Raw genomic sequence first — 17,861 nt, 5'->3', positions numbered from 1 at the left:
TGAGCTTAAAGACTCTTAATCCCTTTTTCTGACAGAAAATCTCTTTCCCTTGACATTAAAACCCCCCCGGTCATAGTAATTATTAATCAAAGATAAAGCAGCAGTGTTTCTCCATGTGTGGTCCCTGGGTTTGCTTTTGTTTAATTAACATTTTCTCCTTTGGGTGGCGTTTTAGCTCAGGCCTAAGCTTTGAGTCAGCAGCAGTCCCAGAGTCTCAGCATTGCTGCTTCTAGAGCAAGGTTCACAGAGTGGTTCCAGAGAAATAAAGAGAGGGAGGGAGGCTGTGGGTCAGGTAGAGGAGGAGAACTCTGACAAGCTCCAGTTTAAGTACTATCACCATTGTTTTGTTTATTAAAGGAGAGCTGTATGGGGACAGATTACAAGGAGTATGTGTTGTTGTGTGAATGTTCAAACTGTCTCTGTATGCATGCTCGTAGTCGTGAGTGTTACATGAGTATCTTGGATGTTGTGAGAAACATGTCTCCCTAGGTGGTGTTCCTCCCCCCGGTGAGTTGCAGAGCTCTGCTGCCTGAGAGCTGCATTGCATGTTAAGGTATAATAGTGGGAGGTACTGAGTGGTACTCATAGTAAACTGCACACACAAATGCATGCACAAACACAGAGCAACATACCCATAAGCGTATTTTAGTCTAATTGGACAAAAACAGCATCTCTCTGCAGACCAGCAGCACAGAAAGGTTACACTGTGACTTCTGCTCCACAATGGGACATCAGCCAAAAGCCCAAAAAAACTCCCCCTCACACCGGCTTGTCCAGAATGCCAGTTTGCCTTAATTGGCGCTCAGCTGAAAAATGACGGGAGAAAGAAAGAGAGAGGAACTAAGGGAGGAAAAGCGAGGGAGAGGGAGGAAGGAAAGTCTAAGTGAGCTTATTTTGGCAGGGTTTCAGCTGGCTGATGGGGTGAGGAGAGGCTAATGTCAGTAGGGGGTTGGGGAACACACTGCGTATAGGCTACTGCATATCTGCTGAACTTAAACTAGCTGTAGCTATTAGTATGCATGCTGGTGTCATATGAAATCTGTATAAGTGTCTGTTCCTTCTGCCAGTGTGTATGTGTTGATATGGTACATTGAGTTTACTCCAGCAATGTGTATTATTTTAGTATATCTGTATTCCACAAATGTCAATACAGAAGAACATTAGAAAAATGCATTCTTTTGCATGAGCTAATTTACATCTATAAATCATACTCGAGATTCCCCTCTGAACATGTCTCCTAAATGTTCCCACTATCTCCTACCCAGAGTGGAAAGACGATCATTCTCCTTGTTTGGCCTGCTTGGCTACGACAAAAACACACTCATCCGTCTACTCGCGTGCTTATAGATAGGACAAGCCTTTACATCGAGTCCGGCATGAGCATATATGTATGGATTTGATCATTCTCCAGCACTGTAGGTGTCTTTCTCCACGTCTGCATAAGCTTACGTGTGCAGATGAATCATCTTTAGTGTCTCTCGTTTGGGGGAAGGAGGGAAAAAGCGAGTGAAAGAGCAAAGGAAAATGATGTATGTTAGAGCTCACTTCACATACACTGCTCCCCCTTTCAAACAGGGGAGGAACATTTTTTCCATATTTTTGTTAACAGTCAGGGCTTCGCTCATGTCTCCTGGGTCTATTTTGGTTTTCACCTATGCAAAGGTTTCATTTGATGTAAGAAAATGTATACTGTAGGTGTTGAACATCATGATTGATACACAGAAATACGTTGTTCAGTTGTATTTTTTAATTTCATTTCAATATCATAGTGCCTGAAATTTTAACCGTGACATTTTTAGTATTCCAGACATTATGACGCGGTCATCACAGAAGAATATGAGTCAATGAGAAGTGGAAACAACACTTTCAAGTGAGTGAAGCAACCAATCAGCAACAATTACAAATGCCCCCTACTGGGTGCCTTATAGAAACACACTCTGGCATCCCTTCAGTTTAGAGCACATGAAAAGATTCCTCTACGTCCATGTCATGCTTTTTAAATACATTTTACTTCTCCGCTGTATTTTCAGTGTTGGAACAGCTCAGGCAGCGTTTGCTCACTTTGTAGTGCTTTGCCCTTGGATCCCTATCTTCGTTTTGTCTTGTTTGTTCTTAAGTCTTTGCTGTCAAAGTTGTTGTTTCTCCTCCTTTTGAATTGTGCTTTTATGCCTAGAAAGTCAGCAGCCCTATCAGCAGCATCAGACAAGTGGAGACATTCAGCCGCTCGGTTAAATACTCTGGTGAATTGCCCCTATAATCACAGTTGCTTATAGCATCCATTAAAAGCAAAGAAAAGGAGTGATGGAGGGGGGAGGAAAGGAAGAATTGAGAACTTTCTAATGTTACATTTTTCTTCAGTCTCCCCTGTTTTTGTGAGTGATGCTGAAAGAGTCAATGCTAAAGCTACTGTGTGTGTGTGTGTGTGTGTGTGTGTGTGTGTGTGTGTGTGTGTGTGTGTGTGTGTGTGTGTGTGTGTGTGTGTGTGTGTGTGTGTGTGTGTGTGTGTGTGTGTGTGTGTGTGTGTGTGTGTGTGTGTGTTTCCAAGATACAGACTCGGCAAATGGACTGTAATCTGTGTGTGCGCACTCCATTTGTGTCGGTAGTGGGCGAGGCGTCCAGGCTTCTCTGTTTGCTCTGACTGTTTCCTGTAGATGACAGAAACATCCTGACGCCAATCTGCCACCACCTTGTAACTGTGCAGAAATGGATGCTGAAGATACTTCCCTGCCAACCATTGAAGCCCTTGACAGTGCAGGGATGTTCATGTTTGTGTGTATGCGTGCACATTTGTTGAGTGCCAGCCGGTACTCAGCCTTCTCTTGTTTCCATTGATGCCAACAAAGAGGAACCTGAGTGGGCACTCGTCTTTGATGCAGCAACTGGCTGGTAAAATGCGTGCAGTCGGATGGTAGATTGTGTGAAAGGAGCATGGCGTGATGAGTGCTGCAAAAGTGAGATGAGATCACATCCTGATTCATAAGCTCAGAGGGTTCGGGCAAAATAAATGCTGTTCGTTGATCAGAAAATAATTGGTCTCAGAACATGCAGTATTTCAAAAGAGCATCATCACTGACCTTTATTGCTTACCTGCTCATGTGGGTTACTTCTTGAGTTGTTTCCTTGGATAAAGGTAGTATACAGGCATATGGACAGAATGATGTCATCTGTAAAGAGGCTGATCAGTCATAATGTAATGTTGATGATTGATAAGCCGCACTCCTTTGAGAGTGTGTTGCTATGCTGGCAATTACAGAACCTCGGTAGCTTTCAGGTTCAACATATCCATGATGTTTAAAGCTAAATGAAGAGCGTCAATTGTGTGTATGGGCACGGATACAGTGCTGTGTTTTCATTAGGTATGCACACATGTACCCTATGTCCATGTGTGCACTGAGCACTCATTCAGTCACAGACACACATACACACAAATGTATGTGAGGTGCTACACAGACAAACATGTTGTTTTCTGTATAAAATTAAAGTAAAAGAGTGAAAAACAGAAATGGATAGTCCTATAGTGGATGTCTGGAACAGATGAGGGAAACTATTTGTGTTTATGCTCATTTGGTGTATTTGTTGAGCGTACAGTTGAGGATAAATGATGATATATAGCCATTGGTCAGAATAAGTATACCATTGATTCTAATACATCGACCACTGTTGTCAATTACATTAAAGGTGCCATAGAATGAAAAACTGTATTTACCTTGGCATAATTGAATAAGGAGAGTTCGGTACTTTGAACTGACATACCGTGAACCTCAAACACCATTGTAACCTCCTTCACGTGCAAATCATGAATATGCATATCACAGCCGTAAAACGGGCGAATTACAACAATCCCTGTGTGTGACGTAACACACGGTAGTCCAACCCCAACATTTAAGTGCTCGCTCGTGCCGCCCCCCACGAAATGCCGCCCTGGGCGGCTGCCCACTTCGCACATGCCCAAAACCGCTACTGCTAACACTTACCACTCCGTAACGTTGCTCTCCAATCTCCAATGTAAGGTTGGATGCGAACAGCCTCCATGGTTCATCTCTCACAGTTTCGCAAACTTCACTTACTTCTGTGGGCTCTGAGGCAGCCATGGATTGCGCCATGTAAACCAGCCAATCAGAGCAGAGCTCATCATAGTTATTTAAATGAGCCCCCAAATAAGGCAATTCAGATTGTTTCATTCTATGACCAAATCATAGGGTTGTAAATGGGCCTGAAAACCGCATCTGGACGTTTTTTGGACATGATAAAGTGCCTTGATTTTTCAGGTGTGTAGGTTCCTTGTTTGATTATATAGCTATATTTTGATACCACAAACTACATATGCAGTGTCCTTTGGTTAGACTGACCCACCATACTCAATTCTTCTTCTAAATCACACACACACACACACACACACACACACACACACACACACACACACACACACACACACACACACACACACACACACACACACACACACACACACACACACACACACACACACACACACACAAAGAATACCAACATGCCAGCATTGTGAAATTTGAGACCATTTGCTCCCTCTATGGAAACACAAATGAAAAAAAAGCCCTTGCTATGCCGGCCCAATGATCATAACTGAACACCGAAGTCAATTTTGGAGCCGTCCCACACACAGTATGAAACTGTTTAACAGACGCTGTTGATGACACTGTCTTTGCATTACTGGGAAATACATGACACCTCCGCCCCGACATGGCCTCTCTGTAAATAGCATTATGTATCATTACAGACATTGGTGTTACTATTTCCAGGAGAGATAGATTTCCAATAAAGAGAGTGGCATTTTGTCTGCTGCTGAAGCTGGTTAGTTAAGGATAGCCGACAAGCGAGGAAACAGAAGGGAGTAGGGAAAAAACAGCTGAGAGGAGAGAAACAGAAGACGGGAAGAGAGAAAATAAGGGGAGTGGGAACCTTATCCTGGAATAGCCAGCAACTAGAGCTGCAGACTCCACCCTTCTCACCCCTCCCCTTATTCTCTTTCTCCATTGCTATCTCTCTCTCTCTCTCTGAAGCAGTCTCCCAGTCTGTCATTTGACCAGGCAGTTCACAGAGGCGAGTGCTCAGCACCAAAAAGAAAAACAGAAAAAGAGACGGGGCACAGGGAAGCACATTCAAGATAACGATAAGCTTGCTGGAATGTTTCCTTGGTTGTTTTTCACCAGCTGAAAAACCCTGTCAGAGTGGATTTCTTCTTGGCTGCTGCTTTTGTGGACTCTTTCTCTTCTTCCCTGTCTGGATGTGGGCTCTAAGTCTGTCTGCAGTTAACTGAGGAGGATCAACTGACACCTTTTTGGGGATTTACACTTTGAGGAGTAAACCTCTACTAGGGTGAGGGTGAAAGAGGGGGGCTAAAAGAGACTAAGAGAAGAAAGGGAGACAGAGAAAGTGCCGGGCCATGCCCACCTTCGCCCATGGTTCAACAGCATGAAAGGGGGCAACCATCACCATCGCCACCACCGAGGCTGTGGCTGCCAACACTTGTTCCGTAAAGTCCTGGCCAAGTGTGGCTGCTGCTATGCCCGAGTCAGAGGTCAGTGCCGTTACAATTACAGAAACAAACTCACCGAAACAGAAAAAGCATGATTCTTATCAAGTTTGTCATCCTCAGTCTAACTTTCTTTGCCTGTAGGTTGATGCTGCACAAAATGGATCTGAGAGTCTGTAGATTTTGTGTGAGAGTTGTTACTTGTGTGTGTGTGTTTTTGGTGATCATACTGAACCAAAGCGATGACTCCTCTCCTTCCATTTAATACCTATACATTCACTCGTTCTTCTTCTCCACATTTTCTCAGCTGTCCACCCACGTCTCCCTTATCTCTCCCTCCATTCCTGCAAGCGTATGCTAATGGTTTAAGTGTTAGCTTCAATCCTCTCGCCTCCAGCTCAAGCAACAGATGTGTGTTTCATACACATCAGAGCATGCGAGAAAAAAAAGTCTGTACACATGACTACACAGTGAGGAAGACGAAAGATGACATGCATCACACATTCTTCCATTAAAAATAGAGGAAGGAGAGAGCGATAGAGAGGACTGTGTGTGTGTGGGAATTGGACAGTGTCTGTCTTCATCATGATGAGTGTGTGTTGGTCAGGTATGTGCAGCACGTGGATGGATGAAACACAGCTGAAACATCACTTTACCCTGAACCTGCCCTGAGCAAAACAGAAGTAATCTCTCTATTTCTCTTGCTTCTCTCTCTCCAACCCTCCTGTTTGTTGTAATGAAGTGCAGCAGTCTATAAGAATAGTGTGGTTGAGTAAAAGCAGCGGGTGGCATGTTATGTTATAAGAAGGCTGCTGGCATACCCTATTTTTTTTTACAAAACTCAGGACTCCCCGTAACATTAACTGAGAGAAGGAACTACTGTAAATCAAGTCCCTCTATCTCTTCTCTGTCTTCCTGTTGCTGTCTTGTGCACATACGTGACCTTTTGTGACCCTAACTCCAAAGAAAAGTTGGAACAACAGCGGAAACTAATAGCACAAAATGAGTTTCTGTTGTGGTGCCACACTATGTGTTTGTAAGCTTTTTTAAAGCCAACATCAAAGGGATAAACAGTGTACCTACCCGCTGAGGCTCTGCACATGGGCGGGCAGGGGGGGCTCATGAAGTAGGTTTGCAGATTATTGGCCAGCGTTGTTGGATACATACCTCAGATTCCTTCACTTTAATCTCTTATGTAATGGATATTCTCCCTTTTCCATAGCCTGCAGATCCCCATTGTACCTCTATCATGTTATCATAGCAAATATACACACGCTTAGATCATAGTGTATAAACATGTGGGGGAGTGAAAGAATAAAACATGTCATGCTATTTAAAGAAAACCCAATAAACATACAATAAGAGAATTATTGCAACAATCCGATAGGGTGGGATTTGTATAAACAACCATTTATGTATCAGGAGGCTGTTTTGGTCTAACATAACAAGATGTTTCGTATTTATATATAGAGTTAGAAGAAGAAAAACCTCTTGATCTCATTTACAATCGGAGCAGAAGAAACATGAGCACTCCAACCCCTCTGGAGAAACCACATAATACAATTACAGTAGTCTCTTAGAGTAACTTAACTATTAATGTGAATCCGTGTGCTCATTAAAACCTCCTTATGGAAAGTGCATTTATACGTTGCTACTGCTGTTTCGGTCCTACTATAGGAGTTCGCATACATTCCTTTCCAATACTGTGAAACTGTTTCTATAACTAACATGTCGTCAGGGGGAAACTGTAGTGCCCATTTTTACTTTAATAGCACTTCCTCCTTAGAACTGTTCTGACTTTTTATCTGATACATTTGACCTTTTCAAACTAATTTACCGGATCTACCTGCGTCAGGAACCATACTGACATCCAGGACCCTGTTGTTACTGTTGTGGTGTTTACAGGAAAAACACTGAACAATGCAGGTCTGACTTCACTTGCCAAGGTCTTCAGCTCTTCTGATAGCCACAATGCACTAGTAGGTCAAGCTTTTCACATGTTGGACTGTGAGGGAGTTTAAAAAACAAAAACAAACACCTGCTAACTGCTTTCTCAAAGCTGTGATAATCAGGGTCCAGATGCAAACTAATGACTTGGTGTGAGCTGCGAGATTTCCAATGTGAATAATAGCACCATTTCCTCCTCACAGTCATTTTCATCCCGGCGACTTGTTGTTAGTCTATTGTATCCAAATGAACTGTTCACGATGCATCTGCACTGTTCATTGATCCAAAAAAAGCCTCCCCATTGACTAAGAGGAAATGATAGTGTACAGCATGATTAACTCCCTGGCATAATAACACTTACTGAGGCTGGATGATGATACACTGTGCAGTATACCATTATGCCACACACTTTGAGTTTGTGTCTCTCGCCTCTATTCACATGTTCACTGACATCATACACATTTACACGAAGCAATTACCAAATCAATTACCAAACTTGAAGTTGCAGTTTCTTGTAATAATAAATGATTTGTCCAAAATGTCCATCAGTAACCATCAGTACTGCTTCTGTTCAACTCACTTTAATGCACAAAAGGGACTGCAGTGCGTCAGAAAACTGGCAAATCAATGGCTTTCTGTGGCCTTATATGGACTATCCTGCCACGCATTTAATTTCTTTAATGTGTAATGAAACAGGAATAACATATAGTCTTTATAAGCATGGCAATGTGTATATGGTTTTTAATGTGTGTGTTGCAGTTTCTTTACAGGACTGACAAGTGCAAGAAATCAAATATGACAACATATAAACATGAGTGCAGAGGGGAGGGGGATTATTGATCGATTGATTGATTGAGTGGTGCTTGGCATGGTACAGAAGCCCAGAAAGATGGACAGGTAGAGAGATGGGTATAATGAAAGTGAAAATCATGTATCATTTTAGCTCTGATGTTAGTGCGGCTCTGCAGGGCACATTAGCAGATTGGCTGCCAGTGGGCCATTACTGAGGGCTGTTTCTCTGCAAATACTGTTGACAGACCATTTAAAAATAGATGGTGTGCCATTATTTTATATTTTCCTCAGTCCATCGCCAGATAGGCCAGAGGGACAAAATACAACCTTTGGATGAATCAAATGAGATCTGGTAAAACAGTTACGTTTTGTGAAAAACTAATAATGATGCATGCAGGAACTTAAATAAAACTGAATAAATGTGTGTTCCTTTTTGAGGATTAAATGGCACATTTGTTTTGCCTTTACATTATTGGTTATGTTAATCATGATGTATACCACTGCATTGGAGGCCAGCACAATCATCTCTGCATCCTTACTGCAGCACAGCCTCCCACACACCTAATGGTATTTTGGATGCACCCTGAGGCAAATGACACAAACAGAGAAAAACAAAAGAAAGAAACGGACAGGAAGTAGGTAAGATTACATTTAAACAAAGCAGATTGTCACTCTTCAGAATTCATTTGAAAATAAAATGTAGATTAAGTTAAAAGCACAGTATTTCTAAAATTAGGTTTAAATGCATTTTAAATCGGTTCAACGTACTTTTGCCACAGTTTTGAAAGACACAAATGATTGGAAAAAGAAATGAAGTTTATGAACAGATTTTCTGACAGTTTGAAAACCCTAACAATAATACCTTGTCAAAACAAATAATGTTTGAAACATTCTTCAAGTATCTTTATATACAAAGTGTACTGTACATGTACTTTATGTCAAACATGTGTTTGGTTTGCTTGGGAATAATAATCAGTGCACAATACAGATATCTAGAGTCATTTGGTTGTGTGTCCCTGACTTGCTCTGTTCTCCTGCGAGTTTAAAGATGACTTGGCTGCAGCTGAAACACAGGCGTAGCGATCAAAACCCTTTTCCATTTGTGGACCCAAACTATCCGCCTTACACTCCACAACTCTATCTCGGTTACGTGCTGCTTTGTCCATTGTTTATCTAGATGTGTTTCCTTTGCATCCGTGAGTGTGTTTATCTCCGATTGTTAGGGGCTGATGTTGACTCATGCATGCAATGATTAGGACAAGGATCCCCCCTAGCAATGACACACACACACACACACACACACACACACACACACACACACACACACACACACACACACACACACACACACACACGTATTTACATGGTTGAATAGCAGAGACAGAGAGAGGGGCTACAACAACAGTTTAATCTGTAAAATATTTACTGGATTATTCGTCCTAAAGTTTCAGCTCAATATTAAATTGTACTGCTTTGAAAAATGTTCCCGTACTTTTTTCCATCCCTAATGCTTTTCAGCTCTTTGGCAATGTTCTTTTTCCACACATGGCCCATTTGCTGGCAATTTAAAATGAAATACTTGATCACTTTAGGAAAATTACTTTTGTCCCCTCGCCCGCCTTATCAGACCAGTGGGAACCCCTGGAGGTTGGAGGGTTCAGTGTAGTTGTTCTGAGACGCAGGACTTAGACTTCCAGACTCTTAGACCCCTGGGACCCACATATAATTTTGATAATAAGTCAAGTATCCTTCTGACAGAAAGCAGCCTTGTTGGCAAAGGCGTGGGGAAAATTACAGTGATGGAACCAGCGTGTCGTTTTTATGCTTCAGCTGGAGAACCATCTTTGTCATCAGCTTATAAGGCAGACTTTGGACATTATGGAAAAAGCAACCAAAATAGCTGAATTTGAAGGTATGCTTGCTGGATTGCTGTGGCCCAGCCTTGTGTTCGACTGTCTGAGATATTTTTAAACGTTGCACCCCAGCCCACCCTCCACCCCGTCATCTCTTCTTGGCCTCCCACCCAACCCCCTGTCTCCTCTCTGCTGTGCAACTGATCTCCTCCATATTGTTTCTCTCTCGCACATGCAACAGAGAAAGGGACACAGAGAGAGAGAAGGGAAAGAAGTGAGAGAGAGGATGGGGAGACTTTTATAATACCTACCAGTGTTCCCAGTCTCCCAGCTGGATGATAAAAATTACACAGTCTGAATTTTGGGCTGAATGCTTCATGATTTGCCGGCTTGGAATGTGAACACCAAGTGGAGCATTAAGATCATTCCTGGGGCATTCTCATTTCTTTCGTCCTCTTCCCTTCGTTCCTCTCTCCCGTCTTTCCCTCTCTCTTTTAGACTGGTCGGCATACAGCTAGTTGGACGGTTATTAATTATAACCTTCTCCCCTTTTAATTTCAACATATTTTACAGTTAATTTTTCTTTCATTTTTGCTCTACTGAGCGGCCTTTCCGTGACATATTTCCACGGCTCTCATGCTCCTCTCCTCCTCTATCAACTACTTTCTTTCCTTCTCCCTTTTTCTCCTCTTCTGGGCCCTGTTTGTAAACGTGCAGAGGAGAAGAATGAGGGAACAAATTATGAAACACAGGAGTGCATTCCATACCTTGTTTAGAAAGAATTCTCCTACAGCGCAGAGGGGGAGAGGAGCCACTTCCCCCTGTGATTCTACCTCCACTTTCAGCCCATATGGCTCTTTTTATGTCTGCAGTCTTAAGGGGGTCTACGACATTTGTTCTTGCTTCCTTTAAACTTGGTTATTGGTCTTGTTTCACTCACTCTATCGTTTGTTCATAATCAAGCTGTGCTGTAATGTAGTGAGATTGAATACAGTGGGAAAAAACATGTTTACTTTCTGCCTAAACAACTTTTCATCCCGCAAGATTGGAATGTACTTACTGTAAGTCTGGGTAACAGGTTGACTACACGGATTGCTTCAGTGACCCCCTCAGGCTGTCAGAGGACGGGAGGTACTTTGTTTCTGGCTGCTCTACTCTGCTGTGCTCCCCAGAGAGCGCTTGATAGAGGCACCACTGATAAACCTGCTGAAACAGTGCACAAGGCAATGCAAACAATGGAAAGTGACAATATTTAAAGCGATGTCGTATAGAAGTCGGCTAGAGCAACTGCATGTTGTGACTAGAAAAGGTTATCTTGTTCTCATCAAATCTGCAGATTAAACAGTGGGTGTCAGTTTCCACCTGTCTGTGTTAAGTATGCAACCAGTATGGTAAAGGCAGTACTAAACCATTTGGTTATGCTGTAAATCTTGAGATAGAAGATCAGTATATAAAGGATTACCTTTGTGTTGACTTCTGACCTAAATTAAACTTCCTCCTGTTCCTGACAATTTCATCAGTTTATTTCAGTTTCTTAGGTGTTTAATTATCTGGAATATTACTTGATTACAAAATGCATATTAGGTCAATCTAGATTCCAGGAGGTGCCTGCTGTCTGAAGGTCTCTGTCTCCTCCGCAACATTGTTAGCAAACCAACATTGATCCATCTTCCTTTCATTCGTCAGCAGATCACCTTGATTGTCAGTTGTCAGCAGGTACCATTGATCGCTACCATAGACACACAGCCATTAGTCCGGAGATGGCCAGCAGCTTGGCTATTGCGGCCAATACTCAAGGTTTACAGTCGGTGTTGGTAGCCTAGTGGTTTAGTCAAAAACAAGTAACAACGGCAGCAACCTCACACTCTCTCTCCTGCCAGCATCTTCACTGTAAACTCTAACATCTCATCTAACACACCCATTTTTTTTGCTACTGCCTAACTCAAACAACCATAGCTATATTAATTCAAAGACATCACACACAGGTTATAGCAGAATGATGTTTTTCTGTGGAAACGCTCAAATGACATCTGATGACGTCTAGGTTGAAACATGGGCTTGGTTTATAGTTTGCTAACAAAGCAGTTCAGTGAGCAAATAAAATCTACAAAAGAAACATTTCTCACCCCTTGGCGAAAGTTGTACCTGTTCTGTCTCTGTGTTGCTTCACTTTCATCATAATATAGCTCACAATTGATAGTCTATTAAGTAGACAACACGGTAGACCACAGATTTACAGGTTGACACAAGCCCCAGGTCTCCTGGAACACTCGAATGGAGTCTGCGTATTCATAAGACACCCTCTTAATGGCCATATGGAGAGCTTGTGTGCCAAAAGCAGGACTTGATCTGAAATAGACAAAAGCAGACAGGTGCTGATGTTTTTTGTTGAATTTGGAATGAGCTTTTCAGAGGCATCCTTTGTGCACACAGCATTGTTTTACAAATAAGCCACGCACAGTTGTGTATTACTGTTCAAGAAGTGATGCAAATCTATGGTAACTATTACATTCTGTGTGTGCATGTTTGCTATAGATGAGCGTGTGTACATGTGTGTAGGTAGATTTTTTGTCTTGCTGGTGGTTAATCTTTTGTGCGGCTGTCCCCCACTCTCTTTCCCTTCTGGGCTTCGTTGCTATGGCGATTAGAGCTGGGAAAGGTGTAGAGCCATGGAAAGGAAAGAGAAAATGTGTCTGGGAAGCCCATTAAGTCTGACTGAGAAACTGTCATCTGACATCTTTACATCTGCAGGAAAACACAGTGTGCCGGATCAGCTTGAGAGCCAATCGAACCTTTTTGTTTCTTTCTGTTGTTTCAACACGCATGTGAGATGTCATAGTTTGCAGAAGTCAAACATATCATACCTTATAAATGACATCTGGTAAATGTGCAGCTCTTGTTATGAAAAAATATGTGTTATCAACATTTATAAACAATGTAAATAAGAGTAGTGGGAAGAATATACACACATATATAATTTGTGTATTCTTCATAACTCAAACAATACACTACATATTTTACCTTTGCCGTGATATTTAACCCAAATATCACCCTGTGTCAATGAGATATTCTTCAACAATTACTTCACATTTACCCTCACTACCGTTTTTCCTTCTTCAAGATCTCAAATATAGTTTTTGCACATCTTGTCTATGTCTTAATAGAGCATGTTTGCTCCTTGCAGTTTGGAGAATTGACCTTGTATACAGCTTATATGCATATCAGAAAATCCCAGAAGCGAGGGGAGCAGAGCCGTTGGGCTTCAGGTCCCCATGACCCAGCAGGCACCACAGCTTTGTCTCTATATTTGGTATGTGTGTGCCCATAATCATAGTGATGATCAACAGAACCCAGTGTAAGTGCACTGTTGCTTCCTGCTGTTGTAATTATCACACACACATTATCAAACACCCAAAACAGGGTGCCATGTATAGTATCTCCACCTTAACAAGCTGCGACCTTTAAGTGCTCTGCAGATTCCAATAATAAATGATTATTAAAAGCGGGGAATTCTGCACAATGTGTGCTTATAATTTTGTGACTTCAAGTATAGTTTGATGCTCATACTTTTACTAACAAGTAATATCATCTGAGATTAATATCAACTCAAAGCACAGCATGGGAAAATTAAAAGATATGATTTGTGATGCAAATAGTTGGAAATCATTCAGACATGTACTTACTGAGGAGAGGAGAACACAGCTGTGTGTTGACCCCTGTTGCTTTAAAGGTATGGGAGAAATAAGAGCCATAAAGGGATGCAACTGAAGACCTATATTTTGCACTTCACCAGTTCTGTCGACTAACAGCGGATATTTAATTACCACGGAATTCATAGCAGACAACTATTGCACTTTTAGGATTGATGGAAACCTTGGTTGAGGCAGCAGCTGTGATGTAAATGCACAACCTTCGCCCCTAAAATACATCGCTGTTCTCAAGCTGTCCTGATTTTGACTGTCAATGGCACTAATGGTAGTTTCATAAGCTCTCATCATGAGTAGTTGCACGCTTTCACATTGTACCAAAGACAATAGGATTAATGCCAGCGTTTGAGGCCTGTCTTTCTTTGACTGACATTGCTTTGATGCTTTGATGAAACATACACCATGTAGTCTTGCTGAGAGAGCTGGAGGAGATCGACCCTGATAGCTTGTTTGTGTATCTCTTGACTATGTCTGCCTAATTTTTTCTTCTGTTCTCCTGGAGTCCCAGCAGTGTGTGTGCATGTGTGTCCACATAAACCAGGTCAGTAGGAGGACAGGAAATCTGTGTTTACTTGTCTGTCTGACTGCAATCTGTCCCTTTTAAACATTAAAGCATGCAAATAAAAGCACATACGAGAGACGCAATGATTTAAATGTTTGCGCTTCTGGATATATGTCCATGTTATACACGCTGTCAAGTGTTTTTAAATGATTTGTTGTGGCTACTAGCAGTCCCCCCTTCCTTCTTCTCTTCTGCTTATTCTTCTGTACTCTCACTCTCGGTTTTGCTTCCATCTATCTGGCATGTGTGCTTAACCGTCTTTTGCTGCTCGCCTAAATCATGAATATTCCCTGCTCTCCCCATCAGCCTCTTTCACCTTCCCCTGCTCATTAAAATACACATTCATATTCATTAGAAAGATGAATACACTTGATAATATCAGAGGATTTCATAGGTTTAAGGTTCAGTTTCTTAAGTGGTGCTGGCAAAATCTCCTCTAGAGCAGAGAAGATAAATGTTCTTAGCAGTCTTTCCTTTGCTACTGTGTCCGTCGTCTCTGCCAGTTGGTTTTGCATGTCGGGCTCGTGCTGCTCTCAGCAGCTTTGGGGCAGAGCATAGCATTGCATCAGATGAGGGAGCTGTGTGTCCTGATCCCAGGACAGCCAACGTCTAAAAAACACTGCAGTGCAGAGGGGAAGAGCAGGTTAGAGTGCAAAAGAAGTGGCTGAGATATAAAAAAAAAAGGGGGGGGCGGGGAGCGGAGTCATTTTGATAAAGGAAAGAGGAAGACGAAGGGAAGAAGGGGGGAACAGGATAGAGAGTGAACAGCAGAGTGCCAGGATTGATTAATCAAAACAGGAGGAAATCTATTGAGAAAAAGGGTAAAAGAAATAGGAGGCATAAAGTCAGGAGTTTAATCTCTTCATTGATAATCATTGCTGACAAATGTACAGTGATATTATAAATGTTGTAATATATTTCTGTAAAAGCTCATCAGAAGACGGTTAAATGATTTCAGGTCATATTCTTCAGGTACTAAGTGCCTCATTGTCTCACAGGTCTTTCAGTCTGCACATCTGAGTGCCTAGGTGCAGCCCAGGTCCTGCTAGTTGATGGGAAGAGTGTCCATTTCCTCTGAGTAGGTGAAACATAATATACAAGTAGAGCCTGAGCGGAAGTGCACAGGCTGGGGAAAGCAATAAATGAGAGATAGAGAATAAAAAAGATAAGCATGGTGTTGTGTTGAAAGCTGTTGCGATAACTCTGGAGGACGCCTGGTGCCTGCTTGTGGACCGACACACTCTCAGACCCCCAGGGTTGTGATCTGTGTTGAGGTGCTGGCATTGATTGGCAGCTCTAAGAGTCTCTTAGACCCAGCCGGACATTTGACATCCTTGGCACTGTGGTGACTAGCAGGCCACCGTGTATTGTTTACTTTGACAGATAGATGACACTGGAAGCTCAAAGAAGTGAACAGCCACACATCTAAACAGCAACCCAAGGGAACATGGGGATGCAATCTATGCGTATTATATGGGCACCTGCATGTCTGTCTGTATGTGTGTATGGGTAGAGTCCAGTGATGCCTGAATTGCCTATATGGTCTCAGGAGGCTTTAGGATTGACAGAGAGCTCTGGAGTGGAGCGGCTGTGAACAAGTTTGCTCCATTACAGCCAACGCTTTTAGCCTGATATGTTGGCTCAGCAGCACTCACTTATCAACTGATCAATAAAGGGAAGTAGAACCAAACTTCTTTAGGGGGGCCAACACTTAAAGCACAACCATCCACATCAACGAGAGGTTGCTTTGCTTGTGTGATTTGCCTTTTAGTTCCCTTTTTCTAACATAAATTGTCAGGAAATGTCTCTTTTATCTAATCATATCCAAATGTGACCTTCACGAGTATTTTTCCCTCTCCACATGACTGGGAACGCTGTGTCACAGATAGTCTTAATTCGATTCAGCTGCTATTTAAAACTAAGTTGAGCAGACATGGTTCACTGTGAAACTGCATGAAAAAAGACAGATGAAACATCAGGTGATTTAGGGTTGTGATGATCAGGTAATTAATCAATCTTCAGAAAATAATTCAGCAAAGAAGCAAAAGGGCCAAATGTTTCGCGGTTCCATGACCAAACTATTTGGTGGATTCCCCATGGCCTCTTGGAAATGGATGGGCCTTTTTCCAAAGGTTTATACCTGATTTATTATTTAATCGAGAAACAAATCTGCATGTTAATTGATAAGAAGATAATTGTTTGTTGCAGCCCTAAAAACACTAAACTAAACATGGAGTCAAAAGCTAGATTTAGTACAAAAAAATGGTTGTGAATAGAAAAGGCATTGAACGACTAAATTCCACTAAACTGCCCTTTCAAGTCGTGAGTACTGTCAAACTTCACATTTGTGAGTGAACCGCATCAAGATAAAGTCTGGAGCTACTTCAGTTTGCAAAAGAAACCCATTAACCCACGCCACTCAGCCTTTAGACAGTGAGTGGGCGTCCGGTGAAAGCCCCGCATTAACTGATCACCACAGATCAGAACGGCTTAATGTTGCACTGTGCCTTCAACTGTTAATTATTGCAAGCACAGAAAAAATAGCTGCATTAACAAAATCATCCTAGGTAATCTTTTTTTAAGGAGCACCATTATGCAGACGAATATCTCCGGGCACTATCAGCATGAAGCAAGACGGAGGGAGAGTGGGAAGGATTTTTCCCAATTTCCTCTGCGTTGGTGTATAATGCTATCAACTCCTCTCATCTTAGGCAGAGCGGAGGCATGTTGCTCCGAGGGGAAGCTCATCATATCCCTTTGTGTTTTACAGTTTCCTTGCTGTTGCTGTGAAAATAAAGCTGTTAATGATGTCCCTGTGGTGGCTAGTATAAGGTTTCATAACAACACCGAGATTAAGCTTTCCAGGGTCAACTGGGAAACCAGCTCGTGTGCAAAACAATCAGTAGGGGAACTGCAGAGTTGCCATGGTGACAGATGTAGATCTTTCAATCGTTATAAAATCAATAAATTATGTACACTCTGCATGTTGTAAATGTGTACATCTGACATGGCCCTATGTCATTCTGACACAAACTCATGAAGCCTCACTGCTGTCTCCACTCAAGTTTAATCACTTCCAGGCTCAGAGACGGTGTCAGCCTCTCTTCCCCCTCTTTCTTTTTGTGATGCGCTATCTCAGCAGATGTCTGGAGCTGGTTAGAAACTGTGTTTCTGCGGCTGTGTGTCTGCACTGTCACCTCTAAACCCTGGCCTCACTGAACCTGAGCAGGGAATACAGGGAAACACAAAACTCCAGGCCTGGCCCTGGTTAGAGGTCAGAGAAGCTGGGGTTGGGGTTATCACATTTGCTCAGCGTCATTTTCACATCCTCTCTCTCCCCTCCAGCTGGGGACCCTCAGAGATTGAGTGTGCTTTTAACAGCTCCATGAATAAATTCAATAGCTTTCAGATGCAGATCCTTTTGTCTTCTCCAGCTAAGACAGTCCACAAAGGGCAGAGGTTTGAAGTCATGTCGTCTTACTGTCTAG

The 17,861-nt window shown here is 42.3% G+C and overlaps 1 protein-coding gene across 3 annotated transcripts in view; it reads left to right on the top strand.

The window, feature by feature from the left end:
• arhgef25a (Rho guanine nucleotide exchange factor (GEF) 25a) overlaps nucleotides 1-17,861 on the top strand; it is a 38,528-nt gene that overhangs the window by 5,452 nt on the left and 15,215 nt on the right. The window contains exon 1 of one of the 3 annotated variants that reach the window (XM_063886937.1): nucleotides 5,028-5,557. The exons of the other annotated variants lie outside the window; for them this stretch is intronic. Coding sequence (XP_063743007.1) covers nucleotides 5,452-5,557 — 106 coding nt within the window. The 5' untranslated portion in view covers nucleotides 5,028-5,451. Of the gene's footprint in view, nucleotides 1-5,027; nucleotides 5,558-17,861 lie in introns of those variants that run through there. 3 annotated transcript variants of the gene reach the window in all.

Source organism: Eleginops maclovinus, chromosome 1, assembly GCF_036324505.1.
Source record: "Eleginops maclovinus isolate JMC-PN-2008 ecotype Puerto Natales chromosome 1, JC_Emac_rtc_rv5, whole genome shotgun sequence".
Taxonomy (NCBI): Eukaryota; Metazoa; Chordata; class Actinopteri; order Perciformes; family Eleginopidae; genus Eleginops; species Eleginops maclovinus.
This window is presented reverse-complemented; position numbering and strand designations above follow the sequence as displayed.